This window comes from Xiphias gladius, chromosome 8, assembly GCF_016859285.1.
Source record: "Xiphias gladius isolate SHS-SW01 ecotype Sanya breed wild chromosome 8, ASM1685928v1, whole genome shotgun sequence".
NCBI classification, from domain to species: domain Eukaryota; kingdom Metazoa; phylum Chordata; class Actinopteri; order Istiophoriformes; family Xiphiidae; genus Xiphias; species Xiphias gladius.
This window is the reverse complement of record NC_053407.1, coordinates 27,733,110-27,759,689: the sequence shown is the minus strand read 5'-3', so window position 1 is coordinate 27,759,689 and position 26,580 is coordinate 27,733,110. Positions and strand designations below refer to the sequence as shown.

Below are 26,580 nucleotides of genomic sequence, written 5' to 3'. Positions count from 1 at the left end.
TTTTTATTCTGAGGCACTGAGATGTTGCTCTAACATAGAACAACCTGTAATGGGTCAGCACACAGGGTTTCTGTGGCCTTGCTGGAGGCCACTTTGATCAGACATCTGACAGGAGATGGATTCAGTAGCGGTTGTGAATTTGGTGTAGTCTCTATAAACAATCTTCAACTAAAATTTCTTTTGGATGAGATGATTTCTCCGGCCTACCTTCCCCGAGCCAGTGGACCCAGCCACCGCCAGCATCTTGCCCCTTTCCAGGTACAAGCTGATGTTTCTGAGGACAGGTGTGACATAGAGGTTGGTGAAGAAGAGGCCGGCGTCACCGTTGGGGTGTCCATTTGCTTTGCTCTCCTGCTTGATCTTCTCAAACAGCTCACCGATGCCCTGCAGAAAAGTTAAAAAGGGGGAGCCTTTCGCTGTTTATATGGTTTAAACAAAATCTAGGGAGAGCGTGAAGATAATGAAACAAAAATATTAATGTTGTAAAAACAGTTTTTTAGATTGCAGTTATACTGAACTATCTAAGGCACATTGTTTTGTTTTTGTTAACACATTTTTTTAAAAAAAGGATATTTTTAATTAAAGAAGTTGATACTAGTTACTGTTGATGTTCACACATCAAAACATTTTTCCGTTTCCTGCTGCAAGTCTATACAATTCACTGCAGTTTAAAGTAAACTGTCATTGGTAGCATCATTTTATAAAGTTTCTTGCCAGTATCAGCATTTGTTGATATCTTACCATTTTTCCAAGTTTCTGGATATTCATTTTAAGTTTTTCCTTTTAAAAACACACATTAAAAATGTGCATAAAGCAGGATGACTAAAACAAACTATACAATGTGTGCACGTCAGCTGCCATTTTCACAATCAGACATTCACTCTTGATTTTATCAGATTTGACATATTCTACATTAATAAACTTCAGGAAGGAACCCCTAGATTTGTATTTTGGACAAATTAAAAAAAGGAAAAAAAACAAGTACACTGTAGTTTTGTGTACTGTATTCAAATATGCCATACACACACAGTACTTTACCGTGATAGACCGTGGTGTGCAGTGCTTTGGGCACACTGTACCACACAATGTAAAAGTATACATCCTTCTGTGTCTGTGCACATGTTCGGGGCATGTACTTGATTTGTGTTTTTTGTTTACATGAACCACCAGCTTCACAGCTGAGTGAGTGTGTCCGTCAGACAGGGGACACCAGGCCAAAGCGGTGTGAGAAACAAACGGGTTCTCCGAAGACAGAAGAAGAATCCCAAAGCCTTCACAATGGCCTTATTTCACCTCATCTGTCACCGCCTCTGTAAAGATTATTAGGGTGACACATCTCACTGTTTGAAGAGGGGAACTCTGCTTGACTTGCCGGCTTAATCATTGACCTCTGTGACGTTTTATGGGTCACCGTTCCTCTAATGCTGGGGCTTGCTGTGGTTTGTATAGGCTTCTCTGTGCGATTCTCATTCTAATGAGCTGACGTACATGCTGTCAGCAGTAAAGAAAGGCAGCACCCCTCCCATTCATCTGCGAATGGGTCATTCCAGGAAGAGGAGAAGGCGAGAGGAGGATCTGGGATCGAGGTGATGAACACAACTCCGAATCTCAAAGGGAGATGCGGTGTTCCCAGCAAAGTTTGGTGACGACACCAGGGTGATTAATTATGCAAAGTGATGGGAAAAAAAAGCAAAACTAAAACAAACAACAAAAAACCTCTTGGATGTTCGTTTTCTCACGGTGCTGGGTGGTCAATGAATCACACCTGTTAGACTTAGTTTACGGTGTCTGCCTATAGATAAGATTATACTACGCACTTTCAGGGATGGTGAGGAATTAACTATTATACCTGTAACGCATGGTGGATTTAGGGGTTGTGGGAGTTTCTTTAAACATGCCGTTGCCCTGTTATAGTACTGACACACACATACAGTAAATGTACTATAGCCTGTTCTTAGCCAAATACTGTATATCGATCTGACAGTTTTTTTTTTTTTTTCCCCTCTGCTCTGTCCTGTGGCATTACAAACACAAAGAAAGAGCTGAATATTAACATCGGTTCAAACTCCACTTTGCTATGGTCAGCTTTTTAGGCGTGAGGAACTGCCGAGGAACTGACGTACACCTCCGTCTACAACATCACCCGTAAGCGTCATCATTTTGGGATCATCACCTGGAACATTTTCACGCAAAACATTCACGATTCATCAACATTCAGATTCTGGTCAATCACACGTGATCAGATATTGCGCAAAGCTGTCTCAGTATTTGTTTAGCAAAGGAGGATCAGTTCCCAGGGTGTTTTCAGCAGGTTGTCAGTTGATATCAGCATGGTGCTGCACCGTGAGCAGTATTTTATCAGAGCACACCACGTTTGCATGTCAAAAAAAAAACAAAAAACAGTAAGATTTGTTTGTTGTGCAGAGAGCCAAGCAGCCTAAATTTTTTCTTCTGACTGACTGTGTGATAAAGTTACACCATTGGCCCGCCGAATGCCATGTAACTAAGTGCTGAGGTTTCACCACTGATGGTTGCTCTTTCAAAATGAATTGACGCCAACAGTTTCTATTTTGTCATCGGGGGGTCGTTTACAGGCAGTGTTGCCAGCTTAGAGCCTTTGTCGCTAGATTTTCCAACTTTTCACACCCCTTTGGCGACTTTCTTTCATGCAAGCACTTAGCAACAGATCTAGTAACTTTTTGGACACACCTCAGCTGCTCTCCGTCGAAGAGAGTCGCGAGGTCGGGCTCTCCCTCCACAGGCGCACCTCTTTATGTATCTCATTCAAATTGACCACACGGCAGCTGCACAGACGTGAATGAGCTTGTAACTTTCTCACTCAGTGATAATTTTAAAGTAAATACAGCTGAAATCACAGCGCAGCCACTGTCTCTAACTTCTGTGTACGGTGATTTTGTCAGACGACGTCGTGGTTATAAGATCAGGATTTTAGCAGTGCAGAGGAGCAGCTTGGAAGCGACTGCTGGTTAACATGTCGTCTTAATGGGCCACGTTGCAGTCACTATTTCATTCTTGTTCCGTTGTCTGACAACGGAAACAGAAAAACATGTAATTGAGAACAGATTTATTGGGAATTCAGCTGTATTGAATGACTGTATGTGTGAGCACAGAGAGTAGGAGAGAAGCAAACAGATAAAGGCCGGTCCAGCCACATACCAGGTTTTGACCTAGTCTTGTTGACACAAGAAGGGGTTTAACTTTGTTTTAGTATCTTGCATGTTATATAATCCAGGAAACCCTGAAAGTTTTACAGGAATTCATTTAATCAGGCTACATAATAATTATAAAAACAAGTGCTGCAGGGGCAATTTTGAAATTTTGAGTGATGGCAATTATTTTTTTTGAATTCCATTAGGCCTAACATTATTTACCTTTGTTTATTTAATGTATCACTCAAATACCAAATTTACTTACGTTGTGCAGTAAAGGTATCCCACGTCAACTGCTCAAAAAGAAAAGCTTTCATGGAGGAAATTATGCATTTTGTATTTACGCATTTCATAATCAGGACGCTGCTTAAAATCTATATCCCTCCTATTGAACCACAATGCTCCACAGTTTGACTACTACATATTAGATAGGACTAATTTCACAAAATATCACATTCAATTTTGACATAAAAGGCGTGAACAAACCTCATCCCAGGATGCAGACACATTGACCAGTTCCAGTTCCGTAGTGGTCAGATTGTACTCCAGCACTCTGTATTCTTCCTTCATCAAGAATTCCTGGAAAGGAAACAAAAAAAAAAAAACAACAACACACAGGCAGGAGCATCAGCATGACATTTACATTTAATATGTACTATATGCTCATTTGTTCTGTACAACCTCTTGAGGTTGGCATTTCTACACTGACTCTGCTGATGACGAACACTACTTGTCGATAGTGATGACATTTTTTTGCCGCAGTAAAAGCATAAAACTAAACGGATACACTGAAGGCCGCCCCCGTAGGCGTGCAGATATATCAAACCCGTCTCTGGACCCACCTCTATCTTCGTGACCAATGCCAGCGTGTCGTACCACATCTGGATGGATCCTGGCAGCTGGCGGGTCAGCGTCATCCTCAGAACCATGCAGTAGGAGGCTGTGGTGAAGATTCGACGCAGGATGATGCCTTTACTGAGTGCGTGAGGCACAATGGCTGACACGATAACCAGGATGGCGGAGAAGAAGTAGGAGGCGCTGTAGAAGTAACGCAGAGAACCGATCTTCCTCGTCAGTGTCATTTCGTCCCTGAGGAGGGAGGGGAAAATGGGGGAAAAGAAAGAAGAAAGGAGCAAACATAAATGCCTTTTTAAAACTGTTTAAGTAAATAAATAAAGAAATATAATACTAGTAGAATAAAGCCTTCAGTAGTTTGTATTTAAACTATCAGAGGAACTTTCATTAATGTTGTAAAACTGATTTCAAGCCTATTGCCAGGGCTCTAAGCATTACAGGAAATTTTATTTTGTATTCAAAGAGCAACCAACATTCAAAAAGGCGTTCTGGTTAGCATACGTTTATCATGCTCAAAATATTTCTGCACCATCACATCAAAACTCTTTCCTGTATGTTACCTACAGTGATCCTGATCCTGGCTCTCACAGTCATGGGAGACGCCAGCCTGGTTCGGCAGGTTAACCACATGTTTTTAACATCTCTCTCTCAATTCTGGCACCAGGTCGATTCCATTTCTACTGTACTGTCAAAGCTTTATAAGTGTGTTGTCGAGTGATTGTTTGTGGTGCTTGTTCCTTTTTACAGTTCAGTCTATTACAGTATATCTGACACATGATATACTGTACATGGAGCGTAAATAAAGGATATTGGAAATATGATTACAGGCTCTATATTGTGTGCGAAGTTATTAGAATAGCACTAGTTCAAATCTCCACGTTGCAAACAGTGACACTAAAACTAAGATCCTTTCCCTCATCACAACTGTCAAAGTGGCCCTAAGCCTACTAATACCTGACTTTAGGATGTTTAAACTTAAGTATAGTTATTTATTTATTAATCATTTATCATCATCATTTACATTTTTACATTCTTGTAGTCAGTTCTCCCGAACGTGTGTTTCTTTTAGTAACACATTCTGTTCCAGCCCAGAGAGGATAGCCGTGGTTAAACTTTGGTATTAACAGAACAGAAAATAACCAACAACAGGGGAAGTTTTCCTTTCTTATGCAGTTGTCTGTGTGGTGGTGTCTTACTGCCTGATATTCTTGATGATGGTCTCCATCACCTCCTCCCATCCATACGCCTTCACAGAGTGGATGTTCTCCACAATCTCCGAGGTGAGAGCCAGGCGGCGGCTGATCATCCCGGCTCGCTTCACCCTGTTCACAGGAGACAGATTTTAAATCACCAACTTACTGCAGCGTCGCACGTGCATGGATGGCGATTTCTGCGGACACACATGGGAAGACGTATACGCGGATGCACAAACAGACACACACCCACCGAAGACAGACTCAGAATATCCTGATATTCATAAAAATTAATATGTACAGTACATGAATATGACAATAATGGCATAAAACTTTCATATAACAACTTCTTACACAAGAAGTTAAAGTGAGATTACTATATTATTAAAAGATATATATCTATATATCGATAGATATATTTATAGATAGAGAGATAGATAGAGAGACACACACACACACACACACACACACACACACACACTTGTGGATGTATGTTGTATAATGCGAGTGTATGTGCGATAGTGCTTCCCCACCGGTGAGGTCCCATCTTCTGTGAGAGCCAGGCCTGGATGATGCCCAGCAGGGTCAGAGCTGCCAGGGCGCAGAAGCTGTTCACCTCGATCAGTTCCCATATCAGACCCACACACAGTATGCACTGCAAGGGGGTGATCCATACAAAGTGGGCCAGACCCAGGCTCTGAAATACACACAGACACAGTACACAGAGATGAATGAGTGTAAATAAGGTAAATGGAATATGACTTTCATTACAGGATTTATACTGTGATTCCTTCCAATAAGGAAAGGTTCTTTTGCTCCTGACCACATAGAGATAAAGTTTGGGTTCAAGGAACACTCCACTAAAAACGTATGTTCCTAAGTTTGAACATCATACACCTCACTCTCTTTAGGCTTGAGAGGAGGCTCTGAAAATGTAGAGGCCAGCAGCTCTGGTAAGCCTGGGGCAACGTAAACAAAACGTAGCCATGTGCAAAAAAAGGGTAAACAGCTATCTACGCTAGCAACAAACAGTAACATGTATTTAGCCCTATTTTGGTGGAAACAACAGGGTTTGGAACACACAGTACTGGGCATACGGAGAGATAGTATAGCAAGTGGGTTATGCTAGGATACGCTGTGAAGAATCAGCTTGAGGAAGATCCTGGAACTGAAAGAACCTGGGCTGTCTGAATAAATCCGTGGTTTTGAGTCAGTGAGTCAGGCGTTTTCTTTTCATTAATGCTGTTTTCCATTAGCCTTTCACCTACATGCGATGTACCTATAAATACGCTACTTCAATTGCTAAGTTAAGAATAATTAACGTAACTGCTGTGAATCCACGCTGTCTGAAGGAGTGAATATGCAATACTCAAACCATACTGTATGTTTTATGTGACTATTTTACTTTAACCATGGTAGAGCTTTGATCCTGGTCCTATAGTTAAAGGAAAGCCAACCACTGTGGTACACTGGTGTCCACACATTAAGATACATCTTGATTTACCTCAGTGAGGTAGTGCAGGGTTGACCACAGGGCATTTTGGAGAAGAGATGTCATTGATTAAGTTTTGTAATTGTTTTATGGTTTTTGTTTCGTATTAAAATACATAGTCCATCATACATTACTGTGCAATAAATATTTGGAGGGCAGTAGAGTGAATGTGTGAGAAAACCACAAAGGCAGGACAGAATGAAATTGTGCAAGCACCAAAGCAGTGTGAGCACGGAAGAAACATAAAGAAAGGAAGGAATGTATCGAACAAACAACCAAACTCTGATTTTTAGGAATTCCAGTTAGTCATCCAGTTAGCATTGTGCTGACTAATCTCAGTTGCACTATAGGTGAGAAACCTTCTCAGTTCTCACATCAGTAAACTCCATTTTATCCACTCACATGAAAGGGAATCAAACTCTGCTGAATATCACAACCTCCCCTCCTTTCATCAAACACGCACACAAACACAAAACCAGACTGGGAAACCCCCACTGGGAGAGAGTGGTGCCTTAGCCAGGCCATATTCAAGCCAGGTGATAATTGTCTCAAAGCAGGTGGCGGAGTGTTTCCACATTCAGCGCCTCAGTGAGACTGAAGGCAAGTCTAAGTTTGGCCTACACACACATCCATACACACACACACACACACACACACACACACACACAAACACACAGACTTGCCCTCCAGCTATGTTGCGTTGCATAATCACAAATTTATGTTTCAACATGGATTCAAAGTTACAGAATACTTTGCTTATGTACCCACATCTAATCGTGTTTGTATGTGTGTGTATTGATCCAGATCTATTGTTTCTCTAATTGCCCCTCAGTATGAACAACACATTGCTGACTGTTTGGTAATAAAATAGATTCACTGAAGTGGCTGAGGGTGTGAACTGTCACTCTTTTCCCTCATCCGGCCCACAGCGACAAAACATCTCCCCCAGGTATTTATGAGTGGAAAACTACTGTAAGTAACTTGATTTCTGCAACAAAACAATAAGATACAAGTCACATTCAAACGTCAATTTCAAAAGTTCTACACATCAAAACTTATAACTTAAGTATCACGTTCTGTACTTCAGAAATCTCCATAATGTGCACTGGTGTCCCAGAGTAAATGGTGCACTCAAATCTCATTTTGCAATCTCAGTACTATTTCTAAAAATATGACTTTACGAACAAGTGTCAAGGATTTTCCTGTTTTCTGTTTAACCTCACTACATAACACATACATACATACATACATGTAAACACCTTTTCCTGGTTCCAGAAACCTTGATAAGCCATTATCCCAGTTTTGAGAAAGCTTGATATGCTAGCTGGAATACTCTGGTAGAAAACAGGATCATGTAGGATATAAGAACCTTTTTCCAGGTTTCTGACGCTTTTCTGCCAAGTCTGCAGGTGCGTCCTCATCTCAAGTTAAGTAGTTGTTAGTCAGTAATAGAAAAAAAACATGATGGTAAATGACGTAATGATGATCAACTTGCTAAAAGGGAAAGTCTGATTTGGCAATGCAGATGCATGCATGCATGAAATGCGTCATCGCTCCGCACCACAACAGGTGATGAGATGTAGAATCCAAATCCAGTAGAATAATAAATCAAACAGATTTCAGACAGCAAGACACCAAAACTGTCCATTCTCAGTTTTTCTGCGGTAAGTCACTGAGTAAAGAAGTAAGAGGAAGAGATGTTAAGAAATCAGGACACCTGCAAGTATATGATATGCTGGATAAAACTCAAAACCAGGATGACTAATGTGCATGTAAATGCAGTCAATAAGAGATCAGCATTCCTCGTAGCGGTCAACTCAGCCAGCCAGTGTATGACAGGTACCTTAGATTTGGTTTTGGAGCATCTAAATTGCCAGAAATTACTCTGAGCAGCGGTTCATGAGAAATACCTGCTCCGACGTACATGTAAGTTAACAAAATGTTTAGGTTTTCTCACCTCATCTAGCTTGTTGAGGTGGGCGGACATCAGACTGACCAGCTGACCAGTGCTGATCTTATCCAAGACTCGGCTGGATAACTTCAGGGTCTGAAAAGGTCAAAGGTCAGGGGTCAGTTGAAGTACAAAAGGGGGAAGGTGAATTGGATGAAGGGAAGCCGGTGACACGTGACCAAGCTTTGACACCAGGCTGTCACGCCCCTCACAGCAGTCTGAGGATTGCCACTGCCGGACTTCCACATGTGAGACGCTTTCTGGGAATGTTCAGTCACGCATGCTAAGCGAGGTGGAGGCATTTAGCTGATGAGGCAGCCCTGGATCTTAAAAACAGCAGCAAAAAAAAAAAAAACAGATGTTCACAAATAACTGTCTTACTATCTAATCAGCTGGGTTGCATTGTCTTGTACTGACAACTAGATGTAACAGCAGCAGTTTTAAGTTGCGACTGTCAGTGTTATCAGGGAAACAGCCCTCAGTGCCACTGGTTTCAGATTAACTTTTTTCTCCACTATGTCTACATGACACCGAAAGTTACTTTTTATGTTGGAAATTAAAAAAGATCATCACGTCAATTTAAAAAGAAAAAAAAAAATCTAGTCATAATACACGGAAAGCAGAATTAGTTGGAGAACTATCTGAAATTCTAGGGGAGTATGTAAACCTAAACCTGATCTGCAAGCCTCAAAATTACGAAATCCAGTTTGGGCTCCATCACCTGATTACGGTAGCATACAGTCAACATCTAATGCATCCAGTGGAATTTAATCTTAAAAAAGTACAAAACAGAAAGGCACTCAGGGAGCGCAGAACTCTGCCAAGACCAGTGTCAAACAACATACATCAGACGCCAGGAAAAAAAAAAATTAAAATCCAATGAAAATGATTTAGATCCGCCCCAAAATTTAATGTGTCTTCCCTGACCCATGCCCCGTCCCTCCACTAAGTTTTGTGCAATTCGGTTCCGTACTTTTTGCGTAATCCTGTTGACAAACAAACAGACGCGGGTTAAAACATAACCTCGTTGTTGGAGGTAGTAAGCGAGCAAGGACTCCACATAAGCTGTCCTCCCCTTACCTTCTTGTATATGAGGCTGAAGAGGGCGATGCGGATCTGCATGCCCAGGTGATGCAGGCCAAAGATGGCAGGCTGCAGCAGGAGGAAGCGGGCGGTGAAGAGGAGGGAGAGGCCCAGGGCCAGGAAGTATCCCTGGCCCCGCTCTGGAGCGTGGAACGGGTCAAAGGAGGCGATGATACGACCCAAAAGCTGAGGCTGCACTGTCTTGGAAGCCTCCTACAGCAAGAGATGGGACAATGGGACAGAAAAGAGATTAATTGATTTAATGTACTTTTATATTAACTACTTTTCTTTCTGGTTGAGTTAGTTCCTATTTACTTACAACTATTTGTTAAAAATCCAAACTTTTGTGTGTCAAGACTAGCCTCAAAATAAAAATCCCTAGCGCATACTTCTACCAAGGTTTATGATCCTATTTTTAAAAAAAAAATCATTTAGATGTTTTAATCTAGATTTTGATCATAATCTGTATTGTAATATACATAGTGATAGGCCGTAGACCATCATCAGATTACTTCATTCAGTTAACTGCAGTAGCACATTTGAAAGAATTACAAATGTGCTACTGCAGTAGCACATAGATAGGTATATCGATCGATAGATCGATAGATCGATAGATGTATATCTCTCTCTAAATATCTCTCTCTCCATTTATCTATATATCTATATATAGACAGACAGAGATATACTTATCTATTGATAAGTAAATCAATAGAAAATGAATCTGTGATAATATGGAGAATAAAGTAATCATTTAAGTCAATAGTAAAGTAGAATACCAAAAAGAGCTTCTCAGTTGTGATGTTTTACAGCTTTTCTCTGTTTATGTCACTGTACATTGAACACCTTTTAGTTTTTTTGACTGATAGTAATATAAGCAATATAAAAAGACACTACTTTGGGCTCTAGGAAGTATTGATTGGCATTATTTTATAAGCAAAATGTTTAAACAATTAATAAATTTAAAAAAAAAACAAGATTAGAATAGATACTTTTATTAATAATGGCAGAAATCATTAGCTGCAGGCTCGTCTGTGCATATTCTGATTGAAATCAACTGAGATGGACTGGTGATATGTCCATGGTATTCCCCCGCCTTCCGCGTTAAGTATGGTGGGATGTGGTCCAGCCTCCCCTGATGCTGAACACTCAGGCAGTATGGAAACTACATGGGTCAGATGTTTGGATGGATGGGCACGTGGATGTATTTGTCATCAAACAATGATAGGCCAATAACTGATTTTTAATACTCTTAAAAGGACAACACCCCGAGCCAAGAAATGATGTTTAACTGACTCTCAGTATTATTCTTCAATTATTTTGGGTTTGAACCTGAAACGCTCAAACCAGTCAGCTGATGCCAAAAGCTGAAGCAAATTAAGTGCCTTTGGATAAAACACCACTAGTGGAAAAAAGTTGTAAATGTACTTATCTGCCAAAGGTATCTCAAGTTACAATGCAATAGTTACAATCGCTAATTTCATATTTCTAATGTGTGTTTAGTTGGTGATGGTGGGTTGTTTTTTTTTTTTTTTTAATTCTTCCATTTAGGTATTACAAGGCTTAAAGGGAAGTATGTTTTGAGACACCGAGCTTTCATCACATTTCCCCAAATTAGTCTAGCGTCTAGTGACTCCCAATGAGACAATGGCAAGTTGTAAACCCAAATCAGAGATCTAAAACCTCCCTTTAGAAACCTAGGGATGATGTCAACAATGCTACATCCACCATTTTCTACAGTGTCGGGTTCATACTAAAACTTATAACAATAAACAAACCTAACATCACACCAACATACATCTGCAACACCCAGTGGTATGATCCGTTCTGGTGGCGTTAACACCACATTTCACCACGTTTATGTCAGATTTGATTCCTCCGTATAGGACGGACCGACAGACTCACCCCGAGATAGAGGAGGACACCGAAGAAGGCAAAAGGGCCGAAGAAGCAGCGGGCCAGCGCTCGCATCAGCCTGGGCTTGTTCTTGGCTGACACCACCTCTCTGTCCCATTCTCTGCAGGGAGGACAGAGTTACAACACTATTAAACAGCAGTGCAGGGGGGGGAGAATAACACATCCACCAGCCAAATGCCAGCAAAGTTTGGCTGTGGCTATTCTACTTGTCTACGATCATTTTGGCTGTAGAGCAGCTGTCCAGTGTTAAAGAGTCCTTTCGACGACTTTGGCTGGTGATTTGGTCGAAGAATGAGAAACTGTAGCGTATTTATTTATTCTCACTTTGTAAGAAATCCTTTCGGCGACAATAGAAAACAAACACAAAGACATTTTTGGAAATAAAGAACATTTTATCTATTTCTCTGCTAATTCAGTCATTTTATTTTAAACATTTCACTTGGACGAATAGGGAAAATCTACACCTTGTTAGTGGTGAGTATGGAGCTCTTGTTTATGCAGATTCAACTTTGTGATGTGAATTTTTTTATAGGTTTTACATTTTTCTTAAATTATTTTTGGATATTTCCTATTCTAGGTTTACGTTTGTTGCAAGCTTGTTACAATACTGTTTTATTAACTTCCCACAACTGCCTCGGGCATGCAGTTACAGCTACAGTAAGTAGCTGCATTGTTCTCTGAGGGTCATTTATAACCGGGGTGATCTGGCTGACCCGTTCAACGGTGAGTGATGGGAGAAGAAGTGGAGAATAGAAAGGATGAGCAAGAAAGGTGAAGGAAGGAGGGGAGACCAATGAAGACGAGAGTGATAAAAACAGAATTAGAAGACAAAGTTTGAAGTTTTTCGCTATCATAGGTATTTATATCATGAAGTTAAATAACAATGAACTCTACCAAGCCCTAAAAGATAAGATTAAAAATGTTTCCACCAGTTTTGAACAGTGTATTTGTCTCGATTTGCAGACTAAATGTAACTGATCCCGTAGATCAGGATCAGCAGGAGTACTGACCCTATTAAGTGGATGACGTATCAGCCAGGATGACATGACCGATCCCCATTAAATACAGTTTCTACTTAAAAATCGAGGTTTCCTTTTCCTGTTAAATGCGTTCAGTCATGGCCAGCTGCCAACTCAAATTTTAGAGCCTCAGTTTCTGGTGATGACCAGTGGAAGAGGGAATGAGAAAAATTACTGAATGGGGGAAAAAAAAACATAATTATCTTCAGGTAAGGAGGAAGCAGGGAGGATAGAACAAGACTAATGGTGCATGTTTTTTAATTTGAGAATAACACACTTGCAAGTTTCTCAACCAGGGTGTTTACTGTATTAACACCAAGGTATCAAACGTATATCAAAACGAGTCACCATAAATGCTTAATTGAAATTTAAAACAAATTTATTTTTAAAAAACAATCTCACATTTGTAAACGATATCTGCTTTTGCAGCATAATGAAGCAAGGCTCATAGAATTTAACTGAACCAAGCGGGTGACGAAGGGGCCGACGGTACACAGCATGCTTTAATGGAAGGTAAAGTTCACATTCCCAGAAGCCCTCACTGTTTGCCTGATCGGAATAATGAAAGCAAAATCACCCACCACTGCTCATTCATCACCCGGTGGGCTCTGGGCCCTTTTTAAAGGTCGACTTTTTAACACCCATGTACATTAACTGGCTTGTTGGCACCATTCAGCGTGACGTGGGCCCCTGGGTGCTCAACAGGCAAGGCCACTGTGGGACACTGCTGTGGTTGTTAGGCAGGTAAAAAAATGTATATATAAATAAAAGGAAGAGGACAAATACGTATTTAATCTTGGAGATAACATCTGACTTCTTTTTCTTTTTTTTTTTTTTTTTAATTGTCAAAGATGTGGCATTTGTTTAGTGCTATAAAGCGGAGGAAAGGGCATAAAAGGGAGATAAATAAAAAAACAGTGACAATGATAAAAAAAAGAGAACAAAGAGAGCAGGGTATTTGCAGATTTCACAAAGCAAACTTAAACTTTTAAAGACCTTGTAAATTTTGAATTGTTATGGCAAACGCTGTGGAGAGCAACATGATTTAATAAGAGTAAAGACATAAAACACAAAAAGGAAGAAAAAGAAGAGGAAAAAGGTAGAAGGTAAAAGAGGTGAGAAAGAAATTCAGGACAAAGAGATCAAGAGGGACGAATTAAATAAGATTGAGGGAAAAAGAGAAATAAAAATGGTAGATAGAAAAAAGACTGAGGGAAGGAGGGTTTAGAGAAGACAAAGAATAAGGGAAGTCAGAGAAAGAGGCCAATGAGAAAGATAAAAATCACTGGGAAAGGACATAAAAAAAACGTGTAAAAACATAAAAAACTGGAAAAATCCCTTAACTTCCTGTTATACTGTAGCTTTTTATTACAATTTTGAACTTATTTGTATATGAATGTGTTTAGCTTCGGAAACATGCAGAGTGTTTTTTTTTTTTCTCTTAGTCCTGTGATGACAGTGTAATAAACTTGAACAGCACTGAATTAAACTTAATTAAAATGCTGAGATGAAGAAACAGTCACGCTGAAAAATGGGGGGAGAAAATTCAATGACAAAGACGAAGAGGAAGAGGTGGCAAGAGAGAAAGCCAAACACTGGCAGTGAGCAAAAGACAAACCAAGAGATGGACAGAGTGCATGTAGAGAGAGAAGAGTTAACCCTTGTCCATCATCTGTTCTCTGGTTGTTTGTTTGGCACACACAGGTTTGGTTTATGTCTAGCCCTGTTTAAATACCAGCCCATATTTTAACTTGACTCGGAGAGGAGGACGGCCGATGGTCTGCTACTGTAAACACGTGTAAAGGGCACGTATGAAAAACATCAAGGCTGCAGACTTCTAGGCTAATGTTTCTCAACGTATTCATTTTATGTTGAAGTAGTTTATGTCGACATAAAGTGGTCATGCAAACATCAGATATGGTGCCTAATGAGCAATGCTACCTACATCTGTCACTTTTAAAGGTGGAGGGTTGCAGTTGACACGGTAAATAGTTACATGCCCAGACATTTTCAGAACATGTTGCAGTCATTCGCTGATGCAGTTGTAGATTGGACGGATTTCCCAGAGTGCCTTTCTACCACCAAGTAAGTTATCTGTGCAGCCGGAAAGAGAGGTAGCAATAGGGATAGCTAATGTGTTGCCACGTTGCATTCTGGTCTATTTTCTGACCTTTATTCTGTGCGCAACTATTGAACATTGGTGCAAAAGTGGCGGCTCTTCAAAGAATCCCTCGGTGTTTGAATCTGAGGGAAAGGGAGAAATCACCTTCTTGGTGACTTTATGGTTTGGGCATGCAATAGTATTTTTGAATCAATGGAAAAACTTCATGGAAAAAGACAACCTTTATTCAATGTGGCTGGCCAAATAACTTGCTTGCCCTTTTTTACACAATCAGTGACCCTTGAATGGATTCACATCAAATAACTTACCTCCAGTCATACACAACATTACCTTATGGAGCCTACCTGAAAACACTGTTGACAGTTTTGATTAATTGCGATCACAGTAATGTATCTTCCTGTGGGCTAATGAAAAGTCATTAACATTCTCTTCGCTGTGTTAGCTTGTCGCAAGAGAAAACTGATCAAAATATATACTGCTGACGACCACAAGGAACCGCATAAATGATGGTGCACCTCAGAGACTGCCATTATCAATCAATACGGTGGAAGTATGGGAGAAGACTCCTAATCCCACATAATCCAAATGTCTTTTAGAGCCTGCGGTATGGCATGGCAGTTTGCTGTCAGTGCGCTGGGATGTAAAACACCGAAAAAACACGAGTCACGTACACAAGCTTACTGTAAAACCGCACAAACCTTTCGAGTCTCTCGGAGAGGTTGTCCGCCAGATCAAACGAAGGAGCCTTGTAGACATCTGTCAGCTCCAACTTCTTTCTGAAGCCCTTCCTCAGCAGCGGTGTCGTCCACCTGCACAAAAACCACAGATTAGGCGGACTGTCCGGACACCTAAATAATAATAATAATAAAAAAACACTATATGTGCACTTGAGCACATGCAAACAGGTGTAGTCGAACATGTACAAAAATTGGCTGGGAAAAAAAAATAAATCTTTGGAAGTACATGTTTATCAGGAGGGGAACACTGGAAAAGCATCGTCTTACTAACCACAGAGTACATATGATAGTTCATCAACAACCACACTGACTATGCATTTTTTATCAGTTAGGTGAAGATAACTGTAAGGTATGAAATCAATGTGTGCCTGTGTGGTCACAGGATGAGGCTTCGGGCATAAAAGCCAGGGTAAGAGTGTCTGGAACCTTCGATGTGAACTGGTGGTAGTTGTAATATAGGCAATCCCTGAGGTCTCACAGTCAGACTAATGACAGAGGAGGGGGATCAAGTCAGATGTTGGCTTGTCCCTGCGACTAATTCATTAAAATAAAAAGACTGTCCCAGCCAGGTGGTTGCCATCGTCTGACTTCTGAGGTCCGCTGCTTTCTTAGGGACCTCCTATTTGTGTGCGGTGAGGGGAGATATTGTATCAATGCAACTTTAATAGAGCACTAAACCACAGATACTGTGATAATACCACATTGATTATTCTTGAAAATAACCAAAAAAACGTCACTTCAAAGTATGAATGGGGACAATAGTCGCACTTTAGATGCCAACTGTAATCTTACGGTTAATAATAATGTTGTACTTAATGTGGATTACTCTCACCAGGTAACACAAATTTTGAGGACTCGGCAAACCCCCAAGAGAGTTCGCCCAACCTGACAAGTCCTTTCATCGGAGCACAACTCACATTTCGCGCAGTTTTATACCGTCAGGTGTGCATTTCTACGCCCGGAGTCAGCGACAAAAACGCACCGGTGTGGAGGACAGCCTCGGCCCCGCTGGCCCCTTTTTGGAGCGGAACACTGGTGTAATTTCCCTCAGAAGCGAAACGGGATGAATGAAGACTGGTCCCTGACAGGTATGATAGCGCTTCCTAACGACCGTAAAGCTTCACAGTCACGGTTTCCTGCGTAAGGTTTTATCTAAATCCCACTTTCCTCACGAGACATTCCGTGCCCGTCTCGCCCGCTCCGAGGGGCCGAAAGTCTCGCATCTAATTCAAAGTTCTTCCATCAAACGCGCATGGACCGAGGTGATCACTTACTAATCACCGACATTAATTGATCCCTATTAGATTTTCCTCGCACGCAAGTCGCCAAATGATGACTTTACAATACCCAACCCCCCCTCGTGCTATTTCATGGAAGCCACCAGTTTTACACGCGGGGATTTTTTTTTGCACACGCGTGTGGCTTCAGTGAGACACTAAGGAGAGCTGCGTCCTGCACCTTGCGGCCCAGAGACAACCGCGGCTCCGTAAATGATGGATGAAGAGGTTAACGCGTCTTACCAGAAGAAATACTTGGAGAAGAAGTTCGCATCTTCCACAGGTGACTTCTGCATCCTAAGTGCGCCGCCAGTTTGGTTTCTCTGCACCTGGGTCGTGTCCGTGCGCGTCGCTCACATTTGTGTCCCCCCCCCCCCCCTGAACGGCTCCGTTCCCACAGACAGAGAAGAGGGTGCTCGCCTGTTTTAGCCTCCACTTTGTGCCTCCGGTAAATATGATGTCACCGTGCAGTTATCTTCCCCCCCCCCAAAAAAAAAAAAAAAAAAACACCAAGACCGGTGTCTCTGTCCTCCGCGAGTCTCCCTGGTCGTCTTCCCCGGTCGCACTCTCTCCGTCTGCTCCTGTTGTCTTGTTCTCTCGCCCCTCAGTGTGACAGCGAGAGGACAGTCCATCCTTTATGGGCTCGCCAAAACCTGCGCGGAGACACGTCATTTCCACACTGACGAGCACAGATTGCACATTGTGGCCACACAGCTGAAGAGGCAAAAAAAAAGCCCAGCTGATCCGGCGAAGCCACCTGAGCAAACAGACACCGACCCATATACAGTACCAGGTAACGCAGGGAATAATGAGAGTCAATGAGGTCAGCAGGGAATTATTTTCACTTCAGTTTTACTCAGTCACCTTTTTCTTCAACAGTCTCTCTTGATTTGCCCTCGTTTTGCGTTTTCAGTTCCGTTTAAAACGAATACGCATGTTGCAGCACAGTGAGACTGCATCAGTGTAATGCAGCAGTTGCTTTGCGTGAGGAAGGTTTCCTACGTTTTTTTTTTTTTCCTGACACTAAAACCTCCTGCAATTTTCAAATCACAACTATGAGTCCAAACATAAAAATCTTCCAAACTGGGACTTGAACTTCCAAAAGTAGACAAACATATTAAAAAGCCTCATTTGTGAATTAAAACATAACATTTTCAATTAATTTATATGACAGTCAATTAAAACAAAACTCACAAATGTTAACAACTGCTCGATTAATAAGAGCAAAAACCAAAAGCAAAAAAAAAAAGTGGAATCACATTCAAGTCCCTTAGCTGGCTATGTCTCTCATGAAGTGTGCAGATACCGTCATGCTTCGTAAGTAAAACATAAAATAAGACAATGGAATTAACAGAGCCTAAAAAGGTTTTTTTGGTCAAAAACCTAAAAAGGTTTTTTTGGTCAAGTTATTCCCGACACTGCTGCAGGTCTATTGAACCATGCTGTGGCTTTTTATTTCACTCCACTCAGTTGCCTCCCTATCATTCACAAAATAGCAGAAACAGTTCCGGGACATCTAAATGAACTTGAAAGTTTGTTATCAGTTTCAGGTTACACACAGTTACTGGAGAGGGAGGATCAAAACCTCCAGACATTCCATAAGGGAACAGAGATAAAATGTGAGGATGCAGTAAGCCTTTGGTTCGTGAGTATCGCCGCACACCAACTGTGTCTTCTATTCACTGTCAGCACTTCGACCGCAGCTATTTCCAGAGTGAGCCACATGCTGGGTAAATCTGTTGGAAGAAATATACACTCACCAGGCAATTAATTATTAATAGGAACACCTGTACACCTGCTTATTCATGCAACTGCCCAATCAGACAATCAAGTGGCAGAAGGGCAGGGCATTAAATCATGGGGGAAGAGGTCAGATCAAACATCAGGATGGAGGCAAAGTGTGATCTCAGTCACTGTGACTGTGGCATGGTTGTTGGTGCCAGGCTGGATGGTTTGAGTATTTCTGAAACTCCTGATCTCCTGAGAGTTTCACACACACAACAGTCTCTAGAGTTTAGTCTGAATGGTGCCAAATACAAAAAACATCCAGCGAGGGGCAGCTCTTTGGACGGAAACGCCTAGTTGATGAGAGATGTCAGAGGAGAACTGACTCAAAGGCTACAGTAACTCAACCACTCTTTACAGCTTTGGTGAGCAGAAAAACATCTCAGAACAAACAACACGTCCAACCTTGAGGCGGATGGGCTACAGCAGCAGACGACCGCGTCAGGGTCCACTCCTGTCAGCCAAGGAGAGGAATCTGAGGCTGCAGTGGGCACAGGCTGTATCACACTGAACGGTTTAAGACTGGAAAAACGTAGCCTGCTCTGATGAATCTGGATTTCTGCTGAGGCAGCAGATGGTAGGGACAGAGTTTGGTGTCACCAGCATGAATCCATGGAGCCAACCTGCCTCTTGTCAGTAGTCCATGTTGGTGGTGGTGAATGTTTTCTTGGCTCACTTTGGGCCCCTTAATACCAATCAAACATGGTTTGAATGCAACAGATTATCTGATTACTGTTGCTGACCATGTGGATCCCTTTATGGCCACAGTTCACCATCTTCTAATGGCTACCACCAGCATGATGTTGCGCCATGTCACAAAGAAAAAAGTCACCTTAAACTGGTTCCATGAATGTGACAGTGAGTTCAGTGGACTTCAGTGGCCTCCCCATCACCATCTGTGAAGCAGCAGGGCAGCCTCCTGGCTATCAAGACTGTACTATAGTTACACAATCATTGGTTTGATTCCCTGCACAGTTATGTGCCCTTGAAGATGACCAAAAATATAAATTCACTGTTGACAAGTAATGTAATAGGCCAATCAAGATTTTGTCTGTGGAATAGTTAGTGAAGATCTACATGAGTATTTTTATTTAAGTTAAAGTGACAGGTAGAGCAAGACTGTAGCTTTCATGTCAGCTTTCAGGTACACACACACAATATCAAATCTCTGCACAGAAAATGACATACTGTGTGGCACTGAACAAGCATAAATTCAACTCCATTACCCTCACCAGTGTCACTGAAAACAAACTAGAATCGCACACAGTAGACTTCATACCTCCACCAAGGTATTGACTAAAATTTTGAAAAATGCCCTTATCTTGCAGTGTTAAGCGGTAAAGAATTCCTCGATCCACAACAAAATGTAATGGGTTCTTCCCTGGCCCAACCCCCACCCCTCCACTATGTTTGCTGCAAATTGGTTCAGTCCTTTTTTGCATAATCCTTCTACAAATAAACAAACCAACTACAATATATGTTCAGAGCGCAGACCTACACCAAGGCCAATGTCAAACAACATACAACGGACTTCAGAGAAAAAAATTCAAATTCATGCTAAATGATCCGGATCACCTACAAAATTTAATGGGTTCTTCCCTGGACCATGCCCCATTCCTCCACCATGCTCTGTGCAAATCGGTTCAGTAGTTTTTGCACAATCTTGCTGACAAACAAACAGACACAGGTGATCAAATAACCTCCTTGGGGGGGGGGGTAACAAATGGACACTAAATATGAGAAAGGCCGGGGGGGGGGGGGGTAATAATCTATGCAAAATATGATTTTAATTTAATTTTTTTTTTTTTTTTTTTTAAACTGAATCAGTGCTCAGTAGGGCAAACATGATTCAAAATGTTAAATATGCAAGTCTAATTTGTTGTGGAAATGCATTTGAAAGCAGTTTAAAAAGTTGAGAGGCTCTAGCTTGAAAGCATAAAGAGTGTTTTTTGCATGATACCAAAGAAGATTGCAAAATGTGCTTCAATAAAACTTAACTGTGCCTATAATAAAAAAATAAAGATTAAAAAAATAAATCTGAACATACAGTATATCCATTTGAGTCAAAAAACTGAAAGGGGACAATTAATCCCTGTTCTAACACTGAATGGGACATGTTCTCCTTGTCTTCCAAAATCTAAACAGCAGATGGGTCAATGGGGGTTTGGATGAATTTAGCAGGCGATGTGTCTCTTTTTTCTGCTTCTTAAAAAAGGACCCGTTAACTGTGTGCGAAAGAGGGATAAAACAAGAGCCCGAGCTGTGAGATGATGTTGAGAGATGAGGGGAGCCGCATGAAGGCGGACTGTTGGTGTCTTGGAGATTTGCTAAACTTGGGAGTCTTTACTGCTGAGACACAAAAAAAAGTTATAAGCTCTGCCCAGAGGAAGCCTGACCTCTACTGGGCATTTACTGTCCTTTGCAGACAGATGAGATTTTATCCCAAAGTGTGGAATCTCATTAGTGACAGACTCAGTTGCCAGTGTATTAGGAACACTCTAATACAACCGTACTGCAATAAATCCTACCTTCAGGAAGGTTAAAATGTTCCTTTATTGTTGAAACTGTTTTAGAGAGGTGCTGATTCAACTTCATGGTCATTACAGAGGATGTACTTTGTGGTGCTGTTGGACTGGTTTGCATTATACAGAGGTGTTTGTTATCTAGCCTATAACAAAATTTAACATTATAACCTCCACGAATGCTATGATTAATTGCAGGACTGTTGTATTAGACTGCATTAGTCTTAGCAAGGTGTATCTAATACTCCTGTCAACTGAGTGTACATATACAGTTATAGATAATGATGGAGAATGGAACTCCAAGATTGAGACAACTGATCGAGTTATATTAGATACTTGCTGTCGATTATAGCTTGCCATATATGAAATCCTAAGAAGGCCCTGCACATCTTCATAGGTTTACCACTCATTGTCGATGATAACAGTCCTGCACACTTTTAAATTGGGAAGAGCTATGCTGTCACCAAACTACATATATTAGTAAGAACGATGAGTTATAAAGAGTCCCAGCATAACAGATGCAACAAAACTAACAGGACTTTGAGGGGGATGTCAGTCAAGCACAGCCTGAACACCCACACAGTCCTGAGGAAAAAAAAAAAATTCACCTTGCACATAAGTAAAAAACACCTGTGTGGGTGGACTGCAAGTGTACAGAAGCTTTAAAAGAAATCGACTGCACATTACTATTTTCACTCAGCATAAAAATGAGGAAACAAATTTATTAGTTTTTATTTTAACTGAAAAGCGCACCCAATGACTCACCTCTCATATCAACAACCTCGAAATTATCAGTAGAAGCCAGAGTGTTTCCTTCTTCCTTTTCCAGAATGCCTTTGGACCGCAAACAAAACAAAACAAAAAGCATTAAAGATACAGGAGCTGAACTAACAGAAAAATAAATGCTAGTGCGGATTAGCATAAAATAGCATAGGGGCATTCAACATACACCTTAACTGCAGTCTAGCAAACACTCATATTAACTACAGCTAATATGAGAGACCATTGACTATGTTTATTACTGCGTGTAAGCACACAGAACTAAGATTTGACATTAAATGCTAATATTACCTTACTTTAGCTAAATAGCTAATGTTTGTATTTAACCCAACCGCCTAGCAGCAACAGGGCTGGAAAAGGCAAAAACCACAGCACACAAGTGATTTAAGGGGCTTTTTTTGATACCATATCACGGCAAGTTAAAACTTCCAACTTCCACATTTTTTTTCCCCCTCTTTTTTTATTTATTTATTTATTTTAAGATGGCTAAATAACTGGACGCACGGTCGATCACATGGGCGCGGCTGGATCTGATCGCCGCCCACTTGAAACACCTTCTGGTTGTTGTCTTCAACGACCCCCCCAGCCCCTCTCTCCCGCGGCGGTTGTAACGTTACCTAGCAGGCTTGTCAGAAATATGGACAGCTTCGCGCAGTACGCCTTCCCAGCGGGAGATGAGAGCGACGACGCCAGCGACGACGCGTGGGATATCGGGCGCTGTCCGGATAAACAGTCCCCCCGCGTCAAGGTTAGCTGAGATAACGTCCGTCATCTTTTCTTAAAACGGTTTATGCCGCTGGAAGTGGACGACGGCTTTAGCTAGCAGCAACGAAGCTACTGCTGCTTATTAGCTAACTTAAGATATTATTAATCTATGTTAAAGAATAGTGAAAGGATAAAATCCATAGACCGGCAAAAAAGTAGTTATGGTCAAGAGGTTAAATTTGTATACATACCTCATTTTAGCGAAAATGGTGAGAGGGGCTAAACCGCTCTTTTTCACCCGTCACTGTCTTCACGCGCTGTTTTCGTGCCCCAGAAGCGAAAATGCGCACAACACAGCGCAGATTTAAGTGCGTTATTAAAACCTAAATGCTAAATTAATCCCTCGACGCTCAATAAATCACCCCGGTCATCCAGCAGATCTCTGGTTTTCATCTGAACCCCGATTGTGGAGGAGTCAGAATTTCTATGCAAGCTAGCTAGCTAGCTAAACCACGATATAACAACCCCCCTAAAACGGTTTCTGCATCGTTTCTGATTTATTGCCACGCTTGTGACTTCTTTTGCCCGGTCTACATCTGTGTCCTGATTCTGTTCCACGTGCTAATTTCAAATCGATAACCGAAATTGTGAGCATGCGGTAATTTGCATGATTTTGAATGTGCTGCTGATGGAGAGTTCGGCCCCTCGATGCCACGCTCGCCTGAAATAAAGGAGCTAGTCACAGCTTCACAGGTGGAAATAATGGAAAGGAATAATACAGGTGATGAGACCGCCTCAGAAAGAGCTTGGGAAAACAAGTGTTAAATCTGTTTTGCCTTGTCCTCAATAAGTTGTCCATTGCTCTTATTTGTTGGTTTAGTTTGTAATGATACCATGTGAAGTTGACAAGATTCAGGCCTGACTACATTAATTATAAGGGAAAGAGGGATGTGCATGGCACTGGCAACAAAGTAGAGATAAAACCCTGTGAGTTACCACTGTAAAGCAAGAGTGTGGTGATGGCAAAAGTGGAAATCTTTGCCACAGAGTATTCCTCCTTCATCCCGACATGAAGAAAGAACCAAAATATATGAGCAAAATCCACAAACTGTAGGCTGCTTCATTCAAGGAAGTTTGACTCGTATATTTGATACCTGAACGATAATCATTAAGTCTTTAGAAAAACGTTTTTGCTTCGTCCTTAGTAAATTCAGTAGTACGTAGGGTTCCAAATATGCAGTTTTTGCATCTGTGGAGAGTACAGATTACTAAAGTAACAAATTACATTAATTGTACAGTATATTCATTACAAAAACAGTATTGAGATTGGTATACAGTACCTACTGTATAGTATTAACTTTTAGTATGTAATTGGGACATATCACAGGTGAGATACTCTGGCGACTCGCTCAAAACGATAGTCTTTCTTCTTTGCCTTCACATCTGACACCTAAAAGAAATTGTCGTTACTGCCCACATCTAATGGCAGGAATGATTTATGCTAAATACTACTCCAAGTTTGACTGTATCCATTGCAGCGGACTTTGGCTCGCTGGAATTCAGGGATTGAATCCACAAACATACATGTGGCACATTTTCCAAATGGTTCTCATTTTGGAGTTAAATTATTTTTTGGTTAATTTATTCTGATTCTTCCCTATTATCACAGGATCTGGATGCTGTTGTACCGCATGCAGAAGATAACGTATCAGTGTTGAAAAAGGCCATCAGTACGGGAGACACGGGGACTGTAGAACAGCTGTTGGACAATGGCAAGTACTCTCTTAATTTGTGACGCAACTTTACAGTTAGCTGTGAACAATAAAATAATATTAGAAATGAGTTTTAGAAGTAAGTAACTCAATACAATTTTTTTTTAATTAATTTTCATTGTTTCTGTTGCCATGGGTGCTTTGTTTTATTTTGACAATACACGTAAAAGATGCACATATAAGATGTTCGCCCATGTATCTTCTATCTATCTATCTATCTATCTATCTATCTATCTATCTATCTATTTATTTCAGAAACATGTTGCAAAAGGTGGGGATTGTCTTATAATTGGGGTTGTACAATCAGGTCAGTGTGGTAGATAAGGATGTCTGAATTAATAAAATGGTGGAGAGGACAAATTTACTAGTCAGTTAGAATTTACTAACATTTGTCAAACTGGGTGGTGGTGATTTCTCACCCCAACATAACACAGTTTTGCAAGAAAATGTTTTGCAGAAATCAAGGGGGATAGGATAATAAAACAGTTTGTGCAAGGAAGCTCAAAGGAACAGGGCCTGATTGTGTGTGTATATACTGTGTGTGTGTGTGTGTGCGCATGCGTGTGTGTTCGTGCATGTGCACATATTTACTTTTTATGTAATCATTTCATTGCCTCACTTAATTTGATTCTTTTGATGTGGACAGGCATGGATGTGGAGACCAGGCTTGGCTTTGAATGGACTCCTCTTATGTGTGCTGTCAATGTGGCTAATTGCGACCTGGCCAAACTGCTACTGGATAGAGGGGCCAGCGCCAACTTCAGCAAAGGTCAGACCAAGTTTTTTTTTTTTTCTGAGGGGGGGTTGACAAAAGTAGGCAAGCAATTTCATACTATTTTGTATTGGTGGTTGATATCATGATATACAAGTCTAGGCTCCACTAACCTTTCTGTCATCCTTCACCCACCACCTTTCAGGAAAAAAAACCTAGGGCAGATAGTCTGATTAGGAAACACCATGACATTGCTGCCTTCCAGACTTGGATAAGAAACAGCCATATCTAATCCTCCTGACGGTCCCTGTTGCGTTGGTGTTGAGCTATTCTTCCCTGTGGCACCTTTTTTCAATTTCCTCACCTGCTACAGCCAAAGACTGGGGGTCCAATTGGCCCCCTGCACCAAAGTGCTTCATCTGACATTACTTAATGGTGATGACGCCAAAGAGGAACTCATGCAGAAACACACTGCTTATCCATTGAGTTGTTTTTAGTTCATGCACACTGCACCCTCATCCCAAAGCAAGAAAAATTGAAGGCATCTGTTGGATCGAGGTCAGTCTGGGTAAAATAAGCATGGGGGAGGAACTCTTCCTTGTTAAAAGTCTGCAGTGATATGCACATAAAACCACGAATCCTGTTGGAAAATGCACTTACAGGGTCCCCCAGAAACACAAAAGATTTTGTTCTTAGGTAGGAGTTAGTACAGTATTGCTGAGCAGAGTTGAACTTCATGCAAATTAACAGTGAAGCTGTGAAGCAGCTGCTAATTGAACCATATACATATGTGATCACCATATTTTCCGGCAGTTGGTGCTGAAACAATTAGTGGATTCATCAGTTAGTTGATAGATAAAAATTAATTGACAACAATTTTAAAACTAAATGTTAATATACCAAATGCTGATTTCATTTCCTCAAATGTGAGGATTTGCTGTTTTATCGCATTGTAAATGAAATATCTTTGGGCTTTAGGCTGCTGGTCAGACAAAATAAGCAATTTGAAGACGTCACCTTGGTCTTTGGGAACATGCTATGGGCAATTTACACTATTTTCCAACATTTTATAGACCAAATGAGTTATCAGTTATTTAACAAAGTAAGACACAAATTAATGAATATTGATAGTGAAACTTAGTTGTGGCCCCACCCCCCAGTAACACATCTTTTAGTGGTAAGTTCCTGTCTCCCTTGTTTTTCTTGTGCAAAAGAGAGTTTTTTACAGTGCAATCATTCAAATGATTAAGGTCTGAAGGAAAGTTTCAGAGGCGATAGGGATATCTGCTATGGTGTAGTACAAAACACTCAAATTAATGATTAATAGGCATATAGAACACTGCATATAAATAAATGTATCTGCACATGTATCAGCAATTTCCAGGTGACAATTGTTTGTGTACTTCCTCAGAAGTTCCACCTTATGCATAATTGCAGCCACAATATACACAATAAACACCCAATGGAAAATTTGCTGCCTGTGTGCGCACA

The 26,580-nt window shown here is 41.0% G+C and overlaps 2 protein-coding genes across 5 annotated transcripts in view; one reads left to right on the top strand and one right to left on the bottom strand.

The window, feature by feature from the left end:
• cftr (CF transmembrane conductance regulator) overlaps nt 1–23,338 on the bottom strand; it is a 49,595-nt gene extending 26,257 nt beyond the window's left edge. For 2 of the 4 annotated variants that reach the window (XM_040132866.1, XM_040132867.1), the window contains exons 1-10: nt 17,057–17,162; nt 15,498–15,608; nt 11,647–11,758; nt 9,742–9,957; nt 8,668–8,757; nt 5,752–5,915; nt 5,222–5,347; nt 4,013–4,259; nt 3,657–3,749; nt 208–384 (exon numbers count right to left, since the gene is read on the bottom strand). In XM_040132866.1, the coding sequence (XP_039988800.1) occupies nt 208–384; nt 3,657–3,749; nt 4,013–4,259; nt 5,222–5,347; nt 5,752–5,915; nt 8,668–8,757; nt 9,742–9,957; nt 11,647–11,758; nt 15,498–15,608; nt 17,057–17,109 (1,389 nt within the window). In that variant the 5' untranslated portion in view covers nt 17,110–17,162. Of the gene's footprint in view, nt 1–207; nt 385–3,656; nt 3,750–4,012; nt 4,260–5,221; nt 5,348–5,751; nt 5,916–8,667; nt 8,758–9,741; nt 9,958–11,646; nt 11,759–15,497; nt 15,609–17,056; nt 17,163–21,885; nt 21,955–22,069; nt 22,142–22,856 lie in introns of those variants that run through there. The other 2 variants (XM_040132868.1, XM_040132869.1) reach the window with 2 other exon arrangements.
• Nucleotides 22,418–26,580, top strand: part of asz1 (ankyrin repeat, SAM and basic leucine zipper domain containing 1) — a 30,522-nt gene continuing 26,359 nt past the window's right edge. The window contains exons 1-3 of the mRNA XM_040132870.1: nt 22,418–22,648; nt 24,275–24,377; nt 25,024–25,146. Coding sequence (XP_039988804.1) covers nt 22,538–22,648; nt 24,275–24,377; nt 25,024–25,146 — 337 coding nt within the window. The 5' untranslated portion in view covers nt 22,418–22,537. The remainder of the gene's footprint in view (nt 22,649–24,274; nt 24,378–25,023; nt 25,147–26,580) is intronic.